General features: G+C 38.8%; 1 protein-coding gene across 1 annotated transcript in view; it reads right to left on the bottom strand.

Annotated features, from left to right (window-relative positions):
- The window catches only part of gbe1a (glucan (1,4-alpha-), branching enzyme 1a), a 200,777-nt gene extending 184,027 nt beyond the window's left edge, over positions 1-16,750 (bottom strand). Inside the window, exon 1 of the mRNA XM_052115962.1 lies at positions 16,633-16,750. Within this exon, the coding sequence (XP_051971922.1) occupies positions 16,633-16,730 (98 nt within the window). The 5' untranslated portion in view covers positions 16,731-16,750. The remainder of the gene's footprint in view (positions 1-16,632) is intronic.
- Between the last annotated feature and the right edge of the window lie 680 nt (positions 16,751-17,430).

Raw genomic sequence — 17,430 nt, 5'->3', positions numbered from 1 at the left:
CAGCACGTGCAGTTTTCAAGCGGACGACGAGCCAAGGACGAGAGAATATAGTTGCAAGATACAGAAGAATAAGAAAACGTCATATTTGAAGTAAGTTAAGGTTTATCATCATGTTTGTTTGCTGAATAAATTTTAGGAGACGCTTTGTGAGTTAATAAGGCTCCAATAGGCTACCAGTTAATCAGATTAGAGAGATCGTTTCGCAATTTAGCATGACAAGCCTTACGATAACATCTGCGCTAGTAATACATGCATATATCGTGCAGTATGGAAGTTACAGTATACAAATGTTTAGCTAATGTGGAGAAGTAGGATACAGCTTCAGCAAGTAAACATTTAGCAGTTTGAAATCGATTAGCTAGTTCAGTTACTTCAGTTCAGAGGAGGGCTAGCAATCATTAAACTGGTAACTTAGACTGGTAGTTGATTTTAATGTACAGTTATGAAAATTAGGATTTGTTATTAAAGGGTAACTAAACCCTAAACCAACTTTTTTTAGTTAATGATCTGTAAGAATGGGGCTTTATTAGTACTGGTCATTGATTCAAGTAATTTTTTTGACATTTGTTTATAAAGTGCTTTAATTCTACAATATATGGTGTAAAAACGTTTGAGTACTGCCCTCTTCAGGTTGAACGGTGGCTACTGCAGTTGAATGTTTCTATTGGCTGTTTGCGGTAGTTCGTGACGTAAGCGGTGAGAGCTGACGTAAGCAGGTTCCAGCTCACCACGCCCTTGGTACGAGCTAGACACTGGCCCCATTCTCCCTTGCGCGGCTGCTTTGCTAGCATCGTCGGATGCCGATCGCGATGCGGGAGTTAAAACCGCAGTTTGAGCCAGCGGCTCGAATTGATATGGCTCCGGCCCTGTGTCCACAGACAATTCACCCTCCTCCACTTCAGGTGAAGGTGGGGGAGAAAAGTCCTCGACTTCAAAAGACCGCTCCGTGGCAAAGCTACTTGCGTCACTCCAGTCACTCTCCATTTTAGAGTCTGACAGCAGCTGTCAATTAATCCGTCACTACGGGTCTCAGGTTCGTCCCCTCTATCCCCGCTGGGGTCTGCCCACTTTTCTAGCATTTTTCAAATATTGCTAGTAGGTGGAGTCAGACACTGAGCAGGGGTTTAGTTACCCTTTAAGATAAAAATGTTGGTAATTGGATAAGTAGATGTAACCATAGGCTGTCATATTTTTACACAGGATCAATTAAACATGAAAAGAATGGGAGAGATATATTTTTATAGGGAGAGTTCTTTTTAAAGAAGCACAAACAGGCAGATCAGGTACAAACAGACCCCAGCCCTTGCATCACCACTGGACCCCAGAGCAGCTCCCTAGCTGAGGCTAGTCAGTGTGGTCAAACTTCAGGACCACCAACAGGTCAGAGCATCTACCTGACACAAGCAGTCAGTCACATGCCAAGTTCAGGAATTTACGTTGAGGTGATTTTGTCAGATTAAAAGGATAGTTCACCCGAAAATGAAATTTCAGTCATCATTTACCTCATGCCATTCCAAACCTGTATGACCTTCTTCTGCAGAACACAAAAGAAGATATTTTGAAGCATGTTGGTAACCAAATAGTTTTGGGTTCCCATCGACTTCCATTGTATTTTTTTTTTTTCTATACTATGGAAGTTGATGGGAACCAAAACTGTTTGGTTACCAGCATGCTTCAAAATATAATATTTTGTGTTCATCAGAAGAAAGTCAGTCATACAGGTTTGGACATTTAAAATGTTCACGTGTGTTCTTGTTGTTGATGGCTGTGGCATTTATATTGTGATTATACACTAATGGTTCTTGTGTTATAATTTGTATATATTTAGGCGATGGATAGGTTTAGGGGATAGACAATACAGTTTGTACAGTATAAAAATAATTATGGAAATTCCCCATAAAACATGGAAAACCAACATTGTGTGTTTGTGTGTGTGTGTGTGTCTGTGTGTGGACCCCCGAAAGTAGCAGTGGCCACCCCCTGGCCACCCCGAATATAAAACTGTAGTTCCGCCACTGGCTGGTGGACCAGCAAAACTTAGTAAAGCTGCTCTGTCTTGTGATGCCAGTTAACTCAAGGAATTCTTGCTGGATAACCTTGTTAACAAGTCTGCTGGGAACACCAGCATACCAGTTTCCAAAACACAACAAATGCTGGTGAACATGTGGGATTTTCAAGTCAAGTCAAGTAATTTTTATTTGTAAACACCTTTCACAACACATTCACATTCAACACGTTTTTTCAAAGCAGCTTTACAGAAAATTATGTATTTTCAGCAAGGATGATCCTGTTCCCCCTATCTGCTGTCCTTAAATGAAAAAGTGGCAAAAGCCCTAAAAAAGAAAAGAAAAAAAAAGAACCAAGATTCGTCCAGCAATGTGATTGATTTCAGAATAAGAGAAAAACTAATCAGCTTTTGCAACGTCCAAGAGGGATTAAATAGACACCAATCAGGATGTAACCCCAGGAAGCCGATGACACAACACCTTTGACAGAGTTATTATCTTACAACCAAATCCTTTTTCCTTCAGCACAGTGTGCAGTGGTCCAGGTGAATCTTTACCTGAGGCTTCTGAAAGGCAACAGCAAAGACAAATGGAAAATAAGTTCATGAATAATAATGGTGTGGTGCAATGGATGAGGGTTCAACATCAAGGACTTGATTATTGGTGTGAAGCAGCATACTGGAAGATTCCAGTGTAGTCCTGGAGGGCTTCTGGCTCCCTACAGTGTTTGCCTCCACGTTTTCCCTGGTCATTGTTGTGCATCCTTAAAGGGTTATTTCACTCAAAAATGAAAATTGTTTCATACATTACTCACCCTCATGCTATCCCATATAGTATTTTGTTCAGCATTTTCTGCTGAACAAAATGTAAGATTTTTTAAAGATTTTCTCAGCTCTGTAGGCCTATACAATGTAAGTGAACGTGTGCTAAAAAAGGGGAAAATAAATGTACTCCATATGACTCTGATAGTTGAATCCATATATTCTGAAGCAATTTGATTATTTTTCACTATACATTCTACTCTCAACTCAGTCAATTTCCACTTTACTTTAACATTCACATTCTACTTATTCTGTTTATGGTGATTCACTTCCTTCTTGCATATTGCCACCTATTGTGCAGGGAGGATAATTTTTGATTAAAAAAAATTATATATTGATTTGTTTCACACCCACACCTATCATGTCTGAACATATGTATTCAAGCACTGGAGTAATTTATGCTCCCTTTATTTGGATTTTGGATTTTCCCAATATTGGCACCCATTCACTTACATTGTGAGGACCTACAGAGCTGAAATGTTCTTCTAGAAATCATAATTTGTGTTCTGCGGAAGAAAAAAGTAATACACATCTGAGATGGCATGAGGGCGAGTGAATAATTAGAGAATTTTCATTTTGGGAAAACTATCCCTTTTAGCAAGGAACTCAAGTCCATAAATTGCACTAGGTTCCTGCAGAATTTTAAAAGACCTATGTCTCCCCTCATCCATTAATCCAACATGGTGGATTTGCAAAATAGCAGAGACCGCTTAATGCTCTACTCTAAATAAATTAAGATTTATTTACAAGAAAGAAAATCTATTTCAGGTGTTTAAACAAAACCTATTTGTCTTTTTGGTCTGACTGTGGTGAAAATACTTTCACAACTTTACGATTGCTTTAGCAACGTAGATAGCCACAAATACTATTGTGGAGCATAAGAGATAAAGTAATTTAATGGCAATTACAATTACTTAACCAATGTTTTTCAATTAGTCAACCTCCCATTTATAATTTTTTAAATGCATAATGTCATCCATCCATCCATCCATCCATCCATCGTCAACCGCTTATCCTGTGTACAGGGTCGCGGGGGGCTGGAGCCTATCCCAGCTAACATTGGGCGAAAGGCGGGGGACACCCTGGACAGGTCGCCAGGCATAATGTCATTTGAATTTATATTTGATATTTCATTGCATTTCCATCTCTATATTGTGGACTACTTTGTTTGGAAGATGTTAATAAATCAGGATTTGTACAGATTGTTTTCTTTTATAAAAAATAACTAAATGCATCTTGACAGGAAATTAAGTATAAATAGAATAAAATTTAAGCACTTTCAAAATCTGTCATTTATCATGCACAATGCTGCACAACAGAACTTTTATCCTCTAGCAACATCTGTGGTTGAAACTTAAAATTGCAAGCAATTAAAAAAAAAAAACACTTTACGTGAGTTTTGTTTTGACACTGTTCTTCTGCGTGAATGAATCTCATGATTTGAGCTTACCTGGACATCGCCTGTGTGTGATCAGTACCCAAGCTCCCTATACGCATATAACACTGTCTGCATAGGGCACCAACTTCCTAGGGGGACACAATCTTTCCCTAGTGGGGCACCAGAAACTGCACAAGTATCCTCACACATTATATGTTACGATGGAACAAAGACAATAGCCTCGCAGCTCGCACAACTTCAGAAAATAGCGCTACACACTTAGGGAACCTGTAAATTACAGCAATGTAATAACATACTCAGAAGTCGTGATTATAAGTGAACACAATACAGTAATTTTACTGGACAATGTAAATATCTTGCGATCGATTAACACTTGAGTATTGTTTGATATATACAAGCATGACAACAATATGAACTTCAACAACCCTTCCACACAACATATCCAAGCATTATAGCAGGTAAAGAACTTCGCCAAACATTTAACAGATGACCATCCATACAGACTTCAGCGATGCTGTCCTGATTCTGAACATTGTGACTAAACTGAATAGCGTACATTCCCCAGCTGGAACACGTGACAGCTGGTACCTCTTTTCTGTGTTTATGGACATGATGTAATGACATAAGGATGAATGACATAGGCCTGCAATTTGTGCCAAATACAACATGACAACATCATTTTTGTAAGCTTACTGTAGTGAATCGGGGGAAGGTAAGGACATTGTTATGAACACTGTTTTTTCTTTTTTTTTATGTACTCAATCAGTAATTGCATTTTGTTAATTTTTGACAAAAAAATCTTCCATAGCGCAGTTTTAACTGTAAAAAAATCATGCGATGTCACATTTATGTGTTTTATTCTTGTTTTCATGTATATTTAAAAAAAAAGGTTATTTCTTGTTCAAGTCATGTGGTGTCATGCCATGTGATTTCCTGTTCCCTCATGTGATCTTGCCATGTGTTTTCCCCAGTTTCATCGGTTCATTGTTTGATTACTTTGTTATTAGTCTTGTCTTGTCATTGGTTTAAGTTCATTTAGTCTTGTGATCTTGTTTATAGTTTAGTCTTGTGATTGGTTGTCTTGTTTACCTTGTCCTTGTATTTAAACCCTCATGTTTGCCATTGTTGTTTGTCAGGTATTGTTAATGTAGTGTTGTTTCCAATTCAAGTCAAGCTGTTCATGTTTATGTTTTGTTTTGTTCACGTTAATAGTTAGGGTTTCTGATTATCACGTTTGGAAATAAACTGCTCTTGGGTTTCTCACTTCACCATCGTAAAAGTCTGCATGTCATTGCCTACTGAGCTTCATTACATTATATTAATTTCAATTAAAAAAATGTAGGCCCTAATCGATTGACAGCACTGATAAATATACATTAATCCATTCCACAATCCATCAACAATTTACAAATTTGTATTGACTTAAAGTGACAAAAACTGTGTATATAAAAATGTTGCTACCTGTGCACGCTATCCAAGCACTGCTCATATCCATTACAGACACTGGCCCCATAACCAATTCTGAGTCCCCATGTGGAACCACAGAATGCCTGACTGCATGTTCAGAAGTTTAATGAAAATAAATTTTACATATGTACGGGTGTTCAGGGCAAAGCATGTTTATGCATTCCTCACAGGTGCCACCAGCACCAGAATGGGCTTAATTGGTGTATGGCATCTTGTTCAGAAGTATACTCTAAATAACATTACTTTTAGTTTTTTCTCCCCACCCCATTTATGCTTTGCGTTTATCCAGTCCCCTGGGTGCACTGTTCTGAATAGAAATGAACCTTATCAAAAACATGTCTGAGGTAGGGAATATTAAGAAGGCAAAAATAAATGAGGCAGCAAAAATTAGCAGTTCTCTGTTGGCAGAAGGAAGATGTGATATGACATGTTTACTGCCCTACAAAACAAAAAGGCAGTAACTGCATTTTTGGTCAAAAATGAGTTATTATAATTTTCATGACATTCAAGGCATCCTTTGTTATGTGACAAAACATCTTATCTCAAATGTGTGTCGTTTTGGAGAAAAATGGTAGTTGTTTGTACAGTAACTGCAAAAAGCCCTAGTGAAACAAAGCATGAGTACAGTAACATCCATTACTGTATTCTTGTTATGTTTTACCTAACAAAAAATAACCGTGTTGCTGCGCAGTGAAGGTACTGTTTACATGGTAAACACACAGCTGACTTCGTGGCATCCTCACGGGACGGTTTTAACATTTGCGATTTCACCCTTCTAACTTCACACAAATTTTGTTTGAGATGGCACAAAGCTGGGGAAAGAAGATGGTCGAACTGGCATTGAAAAGAAAATACCCGGAGAATGGTAAGTAACAGTGACAAATTAAACATTTAGAGGCTAGGCTATCACAATATAAACACCTGTCAGCCACCAGGGCGGGACTTCCTCTCAGAGGTCCATTCAGATAGCATTATGCTAATTGACAGGCAATGTTTTAAATAGCTTTGCTTACCTGCCCCTGATCCTCCCTGCTCCTAGCTGTAACTTTATCCTCTGTAACTTCACATCATCGCCGATGCCATGTCATCATTTTGTTGTTCATGTCACAAAGTTATAATCCAACCAGCGGTGGAAAAATATTCAATAACTAGAAAAGCATGTGGTCCTATTCAAAATAAATTGTCCCAATTTGGGCCTTGATACAGCTTAGCAATGTGAGACTTTAAGCAGCCGTTTCAGCATCAGAACAGCTTCCGGGTGGAAAATATTGACCTAAAATGGTCAAATTAGTTTCGGTTTGGTATATCCATGTTCAGGAAAACAAATGGTTCCAGTTATTTCAAATACAGTGTATCTAACACACCCAGAGCCCAAGTTGTGGCAAAATAGTTTTTGGAGAATCTGTAGTTACTGCCTTTTTCCTTGGTATGGTGCCACGTTTTTGGTAAGTAATACAAAGCAAGAATACAGTAACTGCAAAATAGTGGTAAAATATCAAATTAAATATGAGGATTGATATGTACAAAGAATAAGCTAATATAAAGTAACAAAACAGCCACATGTCCAATAATCTACCTACAACTATTAGGCTGGATGACAGGATAACTTTAAAGTCATTTTTCTCAGTTCTGCACTCTGCGTAGTTACTGCCTTTTTGCTTTGTAGGGCAGTTTACTTATAAGAAGAAAAGAAAAAAACCAACACAGTTACCAGGCTGGCCCCAAACAAATGGAATTCCAGACTTATTGTGTAAATTTAAGGTCAGAGGTGGAGTAAAACTTGGCTAAGTCACAAATAAAGTAAAACTAAACTATGAAAAACTGGAGTGGAAGCATAAGGATGACACATGCAGTATTAGAGGCTTGTATTATCCTTTAAATCTGTAAACTGCATTATTAATGGGGAACATGATGACCAACAGGCTACTAAATTGCAGAAGCATTATCTCTGTGGCCTTATCAGTGATGAAGGAAATTAATCAAACTGGTTAATTTCTGAAATAGTAAATACAGAAGTGCACTCAAGGCTGAAAGAGAGAAAGGTATCAGGCACTAATGAATCTCAATAGGGTAGAAGTGCCATCAGAGAGAAGCACCTCTATTGGTTCTCAACAGAAACAAAAAACAGAGAAAAGCTCTTCAACAACATCAACAAAGACCACAACAACAACAAAACATTTTATAATTTTTTTTTAATCAGGCATTTTACAACTCCCCTGGAAATACAGGTATAAAAGGAGGGAATCGTACATCTGTCCATTCAGGTTTTGCACTGAGGAGCCGAGAATGAGGTTCGGCCATAGTGGCTGGGGGGACACAACGTCTTGTTCCCTCCATCAGGGAATGGGGGTTACAAGACGTTCCCCGTCTGTCGCTCACTCGACGTTGTGTCGAATGAAGTGACACTAGGGGTCCCTATTCAATCACGCCATGCGCTGAACCATGTACGTGAACTGCCGATGCAGGTGCGGGCAGGCAGTTGTGTACCAAAGCAGCAGGCTGCGTCAGACTGCACATACCCTTCCCCAGTGCCCAATAAAAAAGTCATAAACTTTTTAGGTTCCTGGCATCCCCGAAGGGGGGATGGACAAGTGACGTGCCAAGCATGGGAGAAGGCCACGCCAGCCACACCTTTTCTCTCTCTATGTTTCTCGCATAGAGTTAAAGCAGCTGGGGCCATTTAACACTATAACACGCATCGGAGAAGGCATTCTTTTCCAACTCCTATTCTTTCAGGGGGAAAAGACCCCTTGGAGACCACATCCTGCCCAGGCTGGATTTTTCTGTCAGCGGAAACAACATAAAATTCTCTGTCATTTTGGGGCATACAGATAAGTGTAAGACATCATTAGAACCAATAAAGGGTCTACTTTTATTTGTGTATACTCACAATAACAACAAAACCTTGTGCTTTTGTAAAATAAAGAAAATAAAAAGGGTGAGCTTTCGGCAGTCTCTGTGTTTGCGAGGATATTTCTGAAACACGTCAAAAAAATGAACTGAAACTCCACAAATACTTATCAAACAAACATGAAACATATGTTTAAAGAAAGCTTAAAATGTCTTCTTTTAAACAAAAAATTCAAATATAAAACACATATTCTCCTGCATTGTAATCGGTATGAAATAAAGCAATGTACAGTTTCCCTGGCTCAGCTAATTATCCCTATCATGATCACACCCTCGGGCAGAGGGCGCTATTCATACGGTAATGTGCTGATTTGAGCAATGCAAATGGTAAACGCCCCGACTGTGCCTTAAAAACATCATGTTCATTCACTCTTCAGCGCATTTGGAAGATTGCATGATACACAGGCGAGGAAACTCCTGGATAGTGACGAAGACTTACAATTTTCCTCAGAAGAAGAGCTGGACTCCAATGAACGTTTGTTCAGTTTTACTTACATATTAGTTGACATGCTATTTTATAGAAACATGTATACATTTTACTAGTGGGACTGCTTCCAGACTTGCCAGCCAGGATTCAGAGTATTGAAGTTTGAAATATGTCCTATTAGGCAAGTTTTAGTTACATTTAAATGCTGCTACAGCTAAAGCTGGCATTTAAATTTTATGCTGTGTGATATAAATATGATATGTAATATGATACAAAAATAATATGAATGTTTAGATTATATTTTAACTAGTGTTTATGCTGCCTCATTATCATCAAAGAAGCTTGTGCTTGCAAATATGTGTTCAGGTGTAAATGTGTAAAATGTAATGTAAATATGCCCATATTAGAAAATCAGCGTATTATAATGATTTCTGATGGATTATGTGACACTGAAGACTGCAGTAATGATGCTGAAAATTCAGCTTTGATCACAAATTTCATTTTACAATATATTAAAATCGAAAACTGTTCTTTTAAATTGTAAAAATAGTTCACAATATCACTGTTTTTACTCTGTTATGGAACAAATAAATGCAGTCTTTGTGATCAGAAGAGAATTCTATTAAATGGTAGTGTAGGTCTAATATTAAGTAAAGTCTTTATGTAAAGAAAATGTATAGTCAGATTACTTCTTTTAACTTAAAACTTGATTTTGATCATTAAGTCTCCTCACATTCATTCTCTTTCTGTCACATTCCTCATTGATAGGCACAGAAGAGAGGTCTTTTGTCTCCTCAGGTGTGAATTACAATCAATATTCATGATCATTCACGCCTCCTTGCAAATGACCTTTCTAACACTTTCTAAGTGTCTTACAAAAGTTAAATTTATTGTTTTTCATGAATGAGTGATCAGGATGGTTTTCACATCATTTTGTAGCAAAAACTCTAGGCTACAAGATATAATTCTCAAAAGGCTTATGGAAAAATGTTTAGCATATGTTATATGGCCTTTTTTCAATTACTTAAAAATTTTGTTTTTTCAAAAACCATGCATAAACGTTATTTTCTCAAAAATGCAAACATGTACACACATGTTGCTCACATATTATTAGCCCAGTTTGTGCTGAATACAGTGTTATCAGAATTAAGTGATTCATATGTTGTTAAGCAACTGAAAAAAGCACAAATGTCAAGGCATGTCAAAACCCTCAGACCCCAGAAGGTTAAATGTAGTGAATACGGTTTTCAGGGGGGCAGAGGGGACTGCCCAAGGGAGACGCGGGTCCACCAAGAGGGGGATCGTACCACGGAAAATACACACAGGGGGATTAATCTGTGATGGCCAAACCCTGTGGAGCACCTATTCCAGTACCGGGTAGTTAGTACCATAATGGGTCTGGTCAGGAATTCCTCCACTGAATTCGCGGACCAGAGGGCTAGGGAGGAAAGGCATCCAGTGAATGCGAATTTAGTGGAATCTCTGGGAGAAAGAGCGCACCTGAGCGCCTCAATGGAGGGGGAGGGTATTATGTGCAAGCAGAGCACCCGATCAGTCTTTCTGTATTACAGAGTTCTACATGCTCGGACCTGAGAGAATACCGGACAAAACTGACTCAACCCTGAGATTGTACAATCTTGTAAAGGTATTGGGTGTTGCCCAGCCCGCCGCTCTGCAGATGTCTGCTAGGGAGGTGCCGTTGGCCAGTGCCCACGAGGATGTCACACTTCTTGTTGAGTGTGCTCGCACCCGCAAGGGGGTGGTCATGGCCTAGGTCTGAAATTTCAAAGCGATGGCATCGACGACCCAGTGGATCAACCTCTGTTTGGGGACAGCGTTCCCTTTCCACTGTCCACCAAAGCAGACAAAGAGCTGCTCAGAACATCTAAAGCTCTGCGTGCGGAAAACATAGGTACATTTCAGCACCGACTGCGAGTGCTTGTTGGTAGGGCACGTGGTCATTGAGACATGCTCTGAACCGGGGCGAGCTTGCTCTTTTCCCAGTTGACCTGAAGCCCTAGACGGCTGAGGTGCCTGAGACCCAGGTCCCTGTGGGTGCAAAGTAACTCTTGAGAGTGAGCTAGGATCAGCCAGTCATCGAGGTAGTTGAGTTTGCGGATGCCCACTTCCCTTAGCGGGGCAAGGGCTGCCTCTGCGACCTTTGTAAAGATGCAAGGGGACAAAGACAGGCTGAAGGTGAGGACCTTGTGCAAGACCCGGTTGAGAACTCGCAGGTCCAGGATTGGTAGCAAGCCACAGCTTTTTTGGGGTATAACCAAGTAAGGGCTGTAGAAACCATTCTTCATCTCGGCTGGAGGGACAGGCTCTATCACGTCTTTAAGTAAAAGGGTCGCGATCTACTCAAATCGCGACCCTTTCACGTAGGGTGCTGGGGCGGGTTAGTGACTGAGGAGGAGGTCCTGTGTAGGCGTCCTCTGGACTCGTCAGAACTGGCCGGGGGACAGCAGTTGTGGGTCCGGAGGCGAGGGGTCCGCGTCCGGGGTGCCGGGACTGCCGATGTTTGGCACGGGTTGCTGGTAGAATGGCATTTGCGGGCCAAATGACCCAGGGAACAAGGAAGTAGCTGTTTTATTGAGAATGTGGTACTGCAGTCTGAAGAGGGTGCAGCAAAAGAAATAAAGGAAAATGAGTATTCTCCACCCGGCCCTCCACTGGGGGACGGAGTGGTCTGCTTACCAGCTTACCAGGTCAGTGACGAAGTCTATCCCTCACAGCCTGGTTGTTATTCCCATTAAAAATCAAAGATGGCGCTTGCAAGGTCAATTTAGGGCCATATAGCACGATTGCAAGTGTAATATTGCTTATATGCAACAGTTCATTTTTTAAAAATGAGGGAAAACTTAGTTTGGTCACAAAAAATGCAATTGTGTATGGAACTACTTTTTTACACGATGGATCAGAATCTGCCATTGTTGGTTCAAACCAAATTATGTGTCCAAGCCTCTCAAAAATGTCATTTTAGAACTAGTATCAAGGCTTGGGCTGTTTCTAAAAAGTTATTGGAGAAACAAGGATGTGTGTGTGTGTGTGTGTGTGTGTGTGAGAGAGAGAGAGAGAGAGAGAGAGAGAGAGAGAGAGAGAGAGAGAGAGATGGAGCTGTAGTGTTTTAGTAAGCTTTCTGAAGATAATGTAATTTTGGTCAAACACATCGTATGTCCGAGTGGGAGTATTACTCTCTATTTCACAGTAGCAGGTGTGCAAGAGTCATTCACTATAGAAACTGTAATCTCCTTTTTTTAACAGTATGTCCTCTCCAACGTGGAAACTCTGGTAAGAGGTAAAGTCTTGAGTTTGTGTAATTAATCAGTATATTGTGTCTCTCAACTGTTATGAGCCTTAATGCTGTAGTTGTTAGTGTAAAGCTGTTTAAAGCTTTTTCCCAGATTTAGTAATGTAGTAGTAATCCGAGAAATCACAGAGTGCCGATGAATAAAAATACTCACTGGCGAAGCACGTTACCTCAGCTGAATCATTTACATACAAAATTTGTATTTTGCTGCGACCTACTGGCTAAAATCAGCTGTCACAAAATAAATGTAAAGAGACACACCTACCTTTTTACACATCTGCAATGCTCTTACACTTTAGTTTAGAATGACATGAACACAAGCGGAGTGATACACACAATGACGCATCCAAGTGCTAATAGTGTGAGACCATCAGTACTCATATATATATATATATATATACAGTATATATATACACACAATATATATATTTTTCTTCTATTTTTATAATGAATATTTTATTTCATATAACAATGTTTTATTCATTAGGCTTTACCTTATGGTAAATATATATTTACTTGTAATTGTTTACATTCTTTTATTAGGCCTACTGTTAATTTTTGTGCCCAAATCTTGGGGCTTGCAGAAGGCACATATCACTAACTCGTATACTTTGGATGTACCAAAAAAAAAAAAAAAACTTTAGGCAATGAGATATTGAGACCCCTTCACCACCTTCACTTGGAGTGAAGAGGTGGATATTTTGAACTGCAAAGTGCATTTGCATATTTCACACATCGAGAGACTTTTTTCGAATAAAGTTTACTGTCAAACCCTCTTCATGAACCACTGACAATGCCTGACTTAATTTTCTGTCTCCTAGCCTCACATAAAACCATCCTTTACAAGTCTCAGGTGCATCTGCTTATGCATGAGTGAGTGTGTGTGTACCTGTGTGAGGCTGTAGACATTAATGTGAATTTTAACAAGGTATGACGACTGGCTAGTGATATGGGAGAAACATGCCAAGACGCTGTCTCTCTGTGTGCTATCTCACCCTGTTTTCACAGCTCTGGCCAATTATTAGCTTACTCTGCCTACTGGATTGGCTGACAGTCCTATATCTTCCACCATGAGTTCTATATGAACGTTAATGATAGAAAAGTAAAGTGTGGAATCTATAGATGTCACAGCAAAGCTGCATACACACAGTCTTCTGGGGAAAATCCTTATACATCAGTCTCAATGTATTATGGAACCACATTGACATGTCTTCTAATGTGAGGGGTAGCCCAGAATCAGGATACCAAGAGTTGGTCACTTTTACAACATTTGTCTTATATAGGCATAGCTCTTTTTCCTCAGGTGGTTTTACTTCTTTCTTTGATGCAAGATAAAACAAAGAGCTTTTCAACAATAAATGGTGTAGGCTAATTATAAAAATGTAACATATTTTAGTATATTGCTCAAAGTAATATTATTGTAATAATTGTAATATTCTTTATCAAATACTTTGGATTACTTAGTCTTTTTTTTCTCAGTGTGATCAAAAAGAATGTGTGTTGGAGATTTCAGAATCAGAATCAGCTTTATTGCCAAGTATGCTTACACATACAATGAGTGTGTCTCTTTCAGTGCACAACAATACAAAAACAGCAGCAAGACATATATGATAATAAAAAATAATTATACACATACGTACATACACACACAGACACACACATACAGAGATAGATGTGTTTGATAAATATTGAAAAAGACGAAACAGTGTATTGCACATAATTGTTGCTCAATGGGGCAATTATAACTGTTAATGAGATGGATTGTTTGATGGAAAAAACTGTTCCTGTGCTTGATGGTGCTGGTGTTCAGAGCTCTGAAGCATCGGCCAGAAGGCAACAGTTCAAAAAGGTAGTGGGCTGGGTGAGTGGGGTCTAGAGTGATTTTTCTAGCCTTTTTCCTCACTCTGGAAGTGTACAGTTATTGAAGGGAGTGTGGGGCAGGGGGCAACCAGTAATCCGCTCAGCAGTTCGAACTGTCCTTTGTAGTCTTCAGATGTATGATTTCGTACCTGAACCAAACCAGACAGTAAATGAAGTGCAGAGGACAGACTCAATGACTGCTGAATAGAACTATATCAGCAGTGCCTATGGCAGGTTGAACTTCCTCAGCTGGCAAAGGAAGTTCAACCTCTGCTGTGCCTTTTTCACAATGGAGTCAACGTGTGTCTCCCACTTCAGGTCCTGTGAGATGGTAGTGCCCAGGAACCTGAATGACTTCACTGCTGCTTCAGTGCTGTTTAGAATGGTGAAGGGGGTCAGTGTTGGGGTGTTCCTCTAAATTCCACAATAATTTCCACCGTATTGAGCATGTTCAGCTCAAGGTTGTTAAGACTGCACAACCTTATCGTCATCTCGGATGAGGCCGATGACAGTGGTGTCGTCTACAAACTTCAGGGGCTTGACATAGGGGTCCTTGGCGATGCAGTGATTGGTGTAGAGGGAGAAGAGTAGTGGGGAGAGCACACATCCATGGGGGGAACCAGTGCTGATTGACCAGGTGCCGGAAGTGAATTTCATGCCTCATAATGGATGCAACTGTACCATCAAATTAAAAGTATAATAAATGTAGTCAATATGTCTCATCTTCTGGAGCCATAGAACAGCTTTGTGTGAGAAACAGACTCAAATTCAAGTAGTTATTAATCACGTCTTGTATACAGCAGTCATAGAGCTGAACTTGAGAAACGAATCCATATGATTTGTGAACAAATAGTTAGGACAGGTTTAGTGAACAACCGATAAGATTCTACTTAAATGAATCATTGTTACTTGTCTCATTAACTTTCATTAAAAAGCCTGTAATGAAATGTTCGATTAAATAAAGAGACTTCTGTAAATATTAATTGAAACAAATGACAGGAAAATTCGAATTTATTCAGTAATCTAACTATAAACTGTAAAATAAATAACTGTACCATCTATTTGAATTGGATATTTATATAAAAACCCAGTCATATCACTTCTGAAGACATGAATTTAACCACTGGAGTTGTATGGATTACTTTTAAACTGCATTTATGTCCTTTTTGGAGCTTCAAAGTTCTGGTCACCATTTACGTGCATTATATGGACCTACAAAGCTGTGATTTTTTTTTTTAAACTCTTCACTAGTGTTCAGTGGAAGAAAGAAAGTCATAAACATCTGGGATGGCATAAGGGTGAATAAATGATCAGATAATTTTCAATTTTGGGGGAACTATTCATTTAACAAGTAACCCTTCTTAAAATATACAGTATATAATATATTCAGTAATCTCCAACTCTGTTCATATATGCTTCCAGTGTTGACAGCTTCATTGATTATAATAGGATTTATTTGCTTTTGACACAACATGCTGGTTGTGTCCAGTGTAGACAGGGTGTTAGTCAACATAGGTCTATTTTCAGTCTCTTTTTCTGTTGAGTTTCTTTAATACTTTTTTATTTAGAAGCTGCAATTAACGTAGGGCGATGACACACAATTGTGAGAACAATGTGTCTTTGACTTTGCAAAAGAATTACAACTGGAGAGTTGTCAGTTAGTTTTAAGAAAATGATATTGTTTATATTCTTCACTGTGGATTATCCATGAATTTAAGACTGCATGCTCTGCCTTTAGTTGGACATGTCCCACTGTTCATCGTAGCCTCAGGTAGAGAAGGAAACATGGCTGCAAAGAAGGAAACTTTCCTGACTTCTGATCAAACCTTCTCCTCTGAAGGTTCAGATTGCTGACAACCATACACCAAGGTGAAAATAATACATTTGATTGGTCAGATTTTCTGTCATTCTGCTAATAAACATGTATTAAAGAACCCTTCAAAATCTCCTGTGGAGGGGAGGCAGTAATATATAGAACTACCACGCAATCATGAGCAGTTTTGATTGGCTGCCACAGACTGCTTGCTCTCCGTCAAATAGGAAAAATGCCAAGATATATATGGTAGTCTATATTATATTTAAGTTATTTCTGTTGTATGTAATGTATTTTAATGTATTTATTTATTCAATGCACAACCATTGTTAAATAAACATTAAAGTATAGTAACGAATGCTTTATAATTTTATTAAACGTTTCCATCTTAGTTTATGTCACCACTTTTCTGAAGCCTTTGAAGCGGCTGACAGCATGTTACTATGAAAAATGTAGAGAACACTTAGTCAACACTTTCTGTGTCATTAATGTTAAAAATCAAAGCAAAACTGAAGCTTGTATTAACTTTGCCTAATCTTGGCTTATAAGAATCAAATTCACCAGCATCTAAAAAAGAAACATTTGAGTTGGGTTAAATGTTTAATTAAGACTCCTTTACCTTCTGTGAAGTTCTCCCTCGTACTGTCTTATATACGGATCCGCCTGCAGAAACTCGCTGAGGTTTGGTAAAGCAACATCAGAGCTTGAATTTGTCATTGCCGTTGCTTACAGAAAATTTAACAAGTACTGGGTATTTCTTGCTCAAGGGATTCTTGTGGTCTTGTGGGTGGAGGGGAACATTTCAGGGGGCTTTGCAAACAACCTTAACCATTTCACCTCAGCCCATTGCGCAATTCAGACAGCTCATAACAGAACAGACCCCTTTTCTTTCATATAAAACTCACATATCTGCACTGGCTAGAAACTTGCCTGGAGTTGTTTTCTCTGCATCTCTGTTTCCTGTGCAGTGCTCAACACTATTTCTGATTCAGTTGCATTGTACACATTGGGTACATAATGTTCAGAAAGCTACTGTACTCAACAGTGTACATAAGAAAAAAATCATAAATGTTTTAATGAAATTAAATGGGATGCCATGTCATCTGAAGCAATTCATAGTGATGATTCATAATAATCAGAATTCATCTGTGTCAAACAATATAAATAATTATTGCAAGCTTTAAATTCTACAGTAAATTTAGGCTACACATATAAACTTCCTCTCACTTTAAACTGCTTTTGTTTTTAGCAAATTTAACATGTGTAAATATTTGTATGACCATAAAAAGATTCAACAACTAAGTTGAATCTAACTACATAAACAGAACAAGTTTCACAGACATGTAACTAACAGAAATTAAATAATGTGTCCCTGAACAAAGGGGGAGTCAAAATCAAAAGTAACAGTCAGTATCTG

The sequence above is a fragment of the Xyrauchen texanus genome, chromosome 43, assembly GCF_025860055.1.
Source record: "Xyrauchen texanus isolate HMW12.3.18 chromosome 43, RBS_HiC_50CHRs, whole genome shotgun sequence".
NCBI classification, from domain to species: Eukaryota; Metazoa; Chordata; class Actinopteri; order Cypriniformes; family Catostomidae; genus Xyrauchen; species Xyrauchen texanus.
Note: the sequence above shows the minus strand (reverse complement) of the source record. Positions and strands in the feature narration are given on the sequence as shown.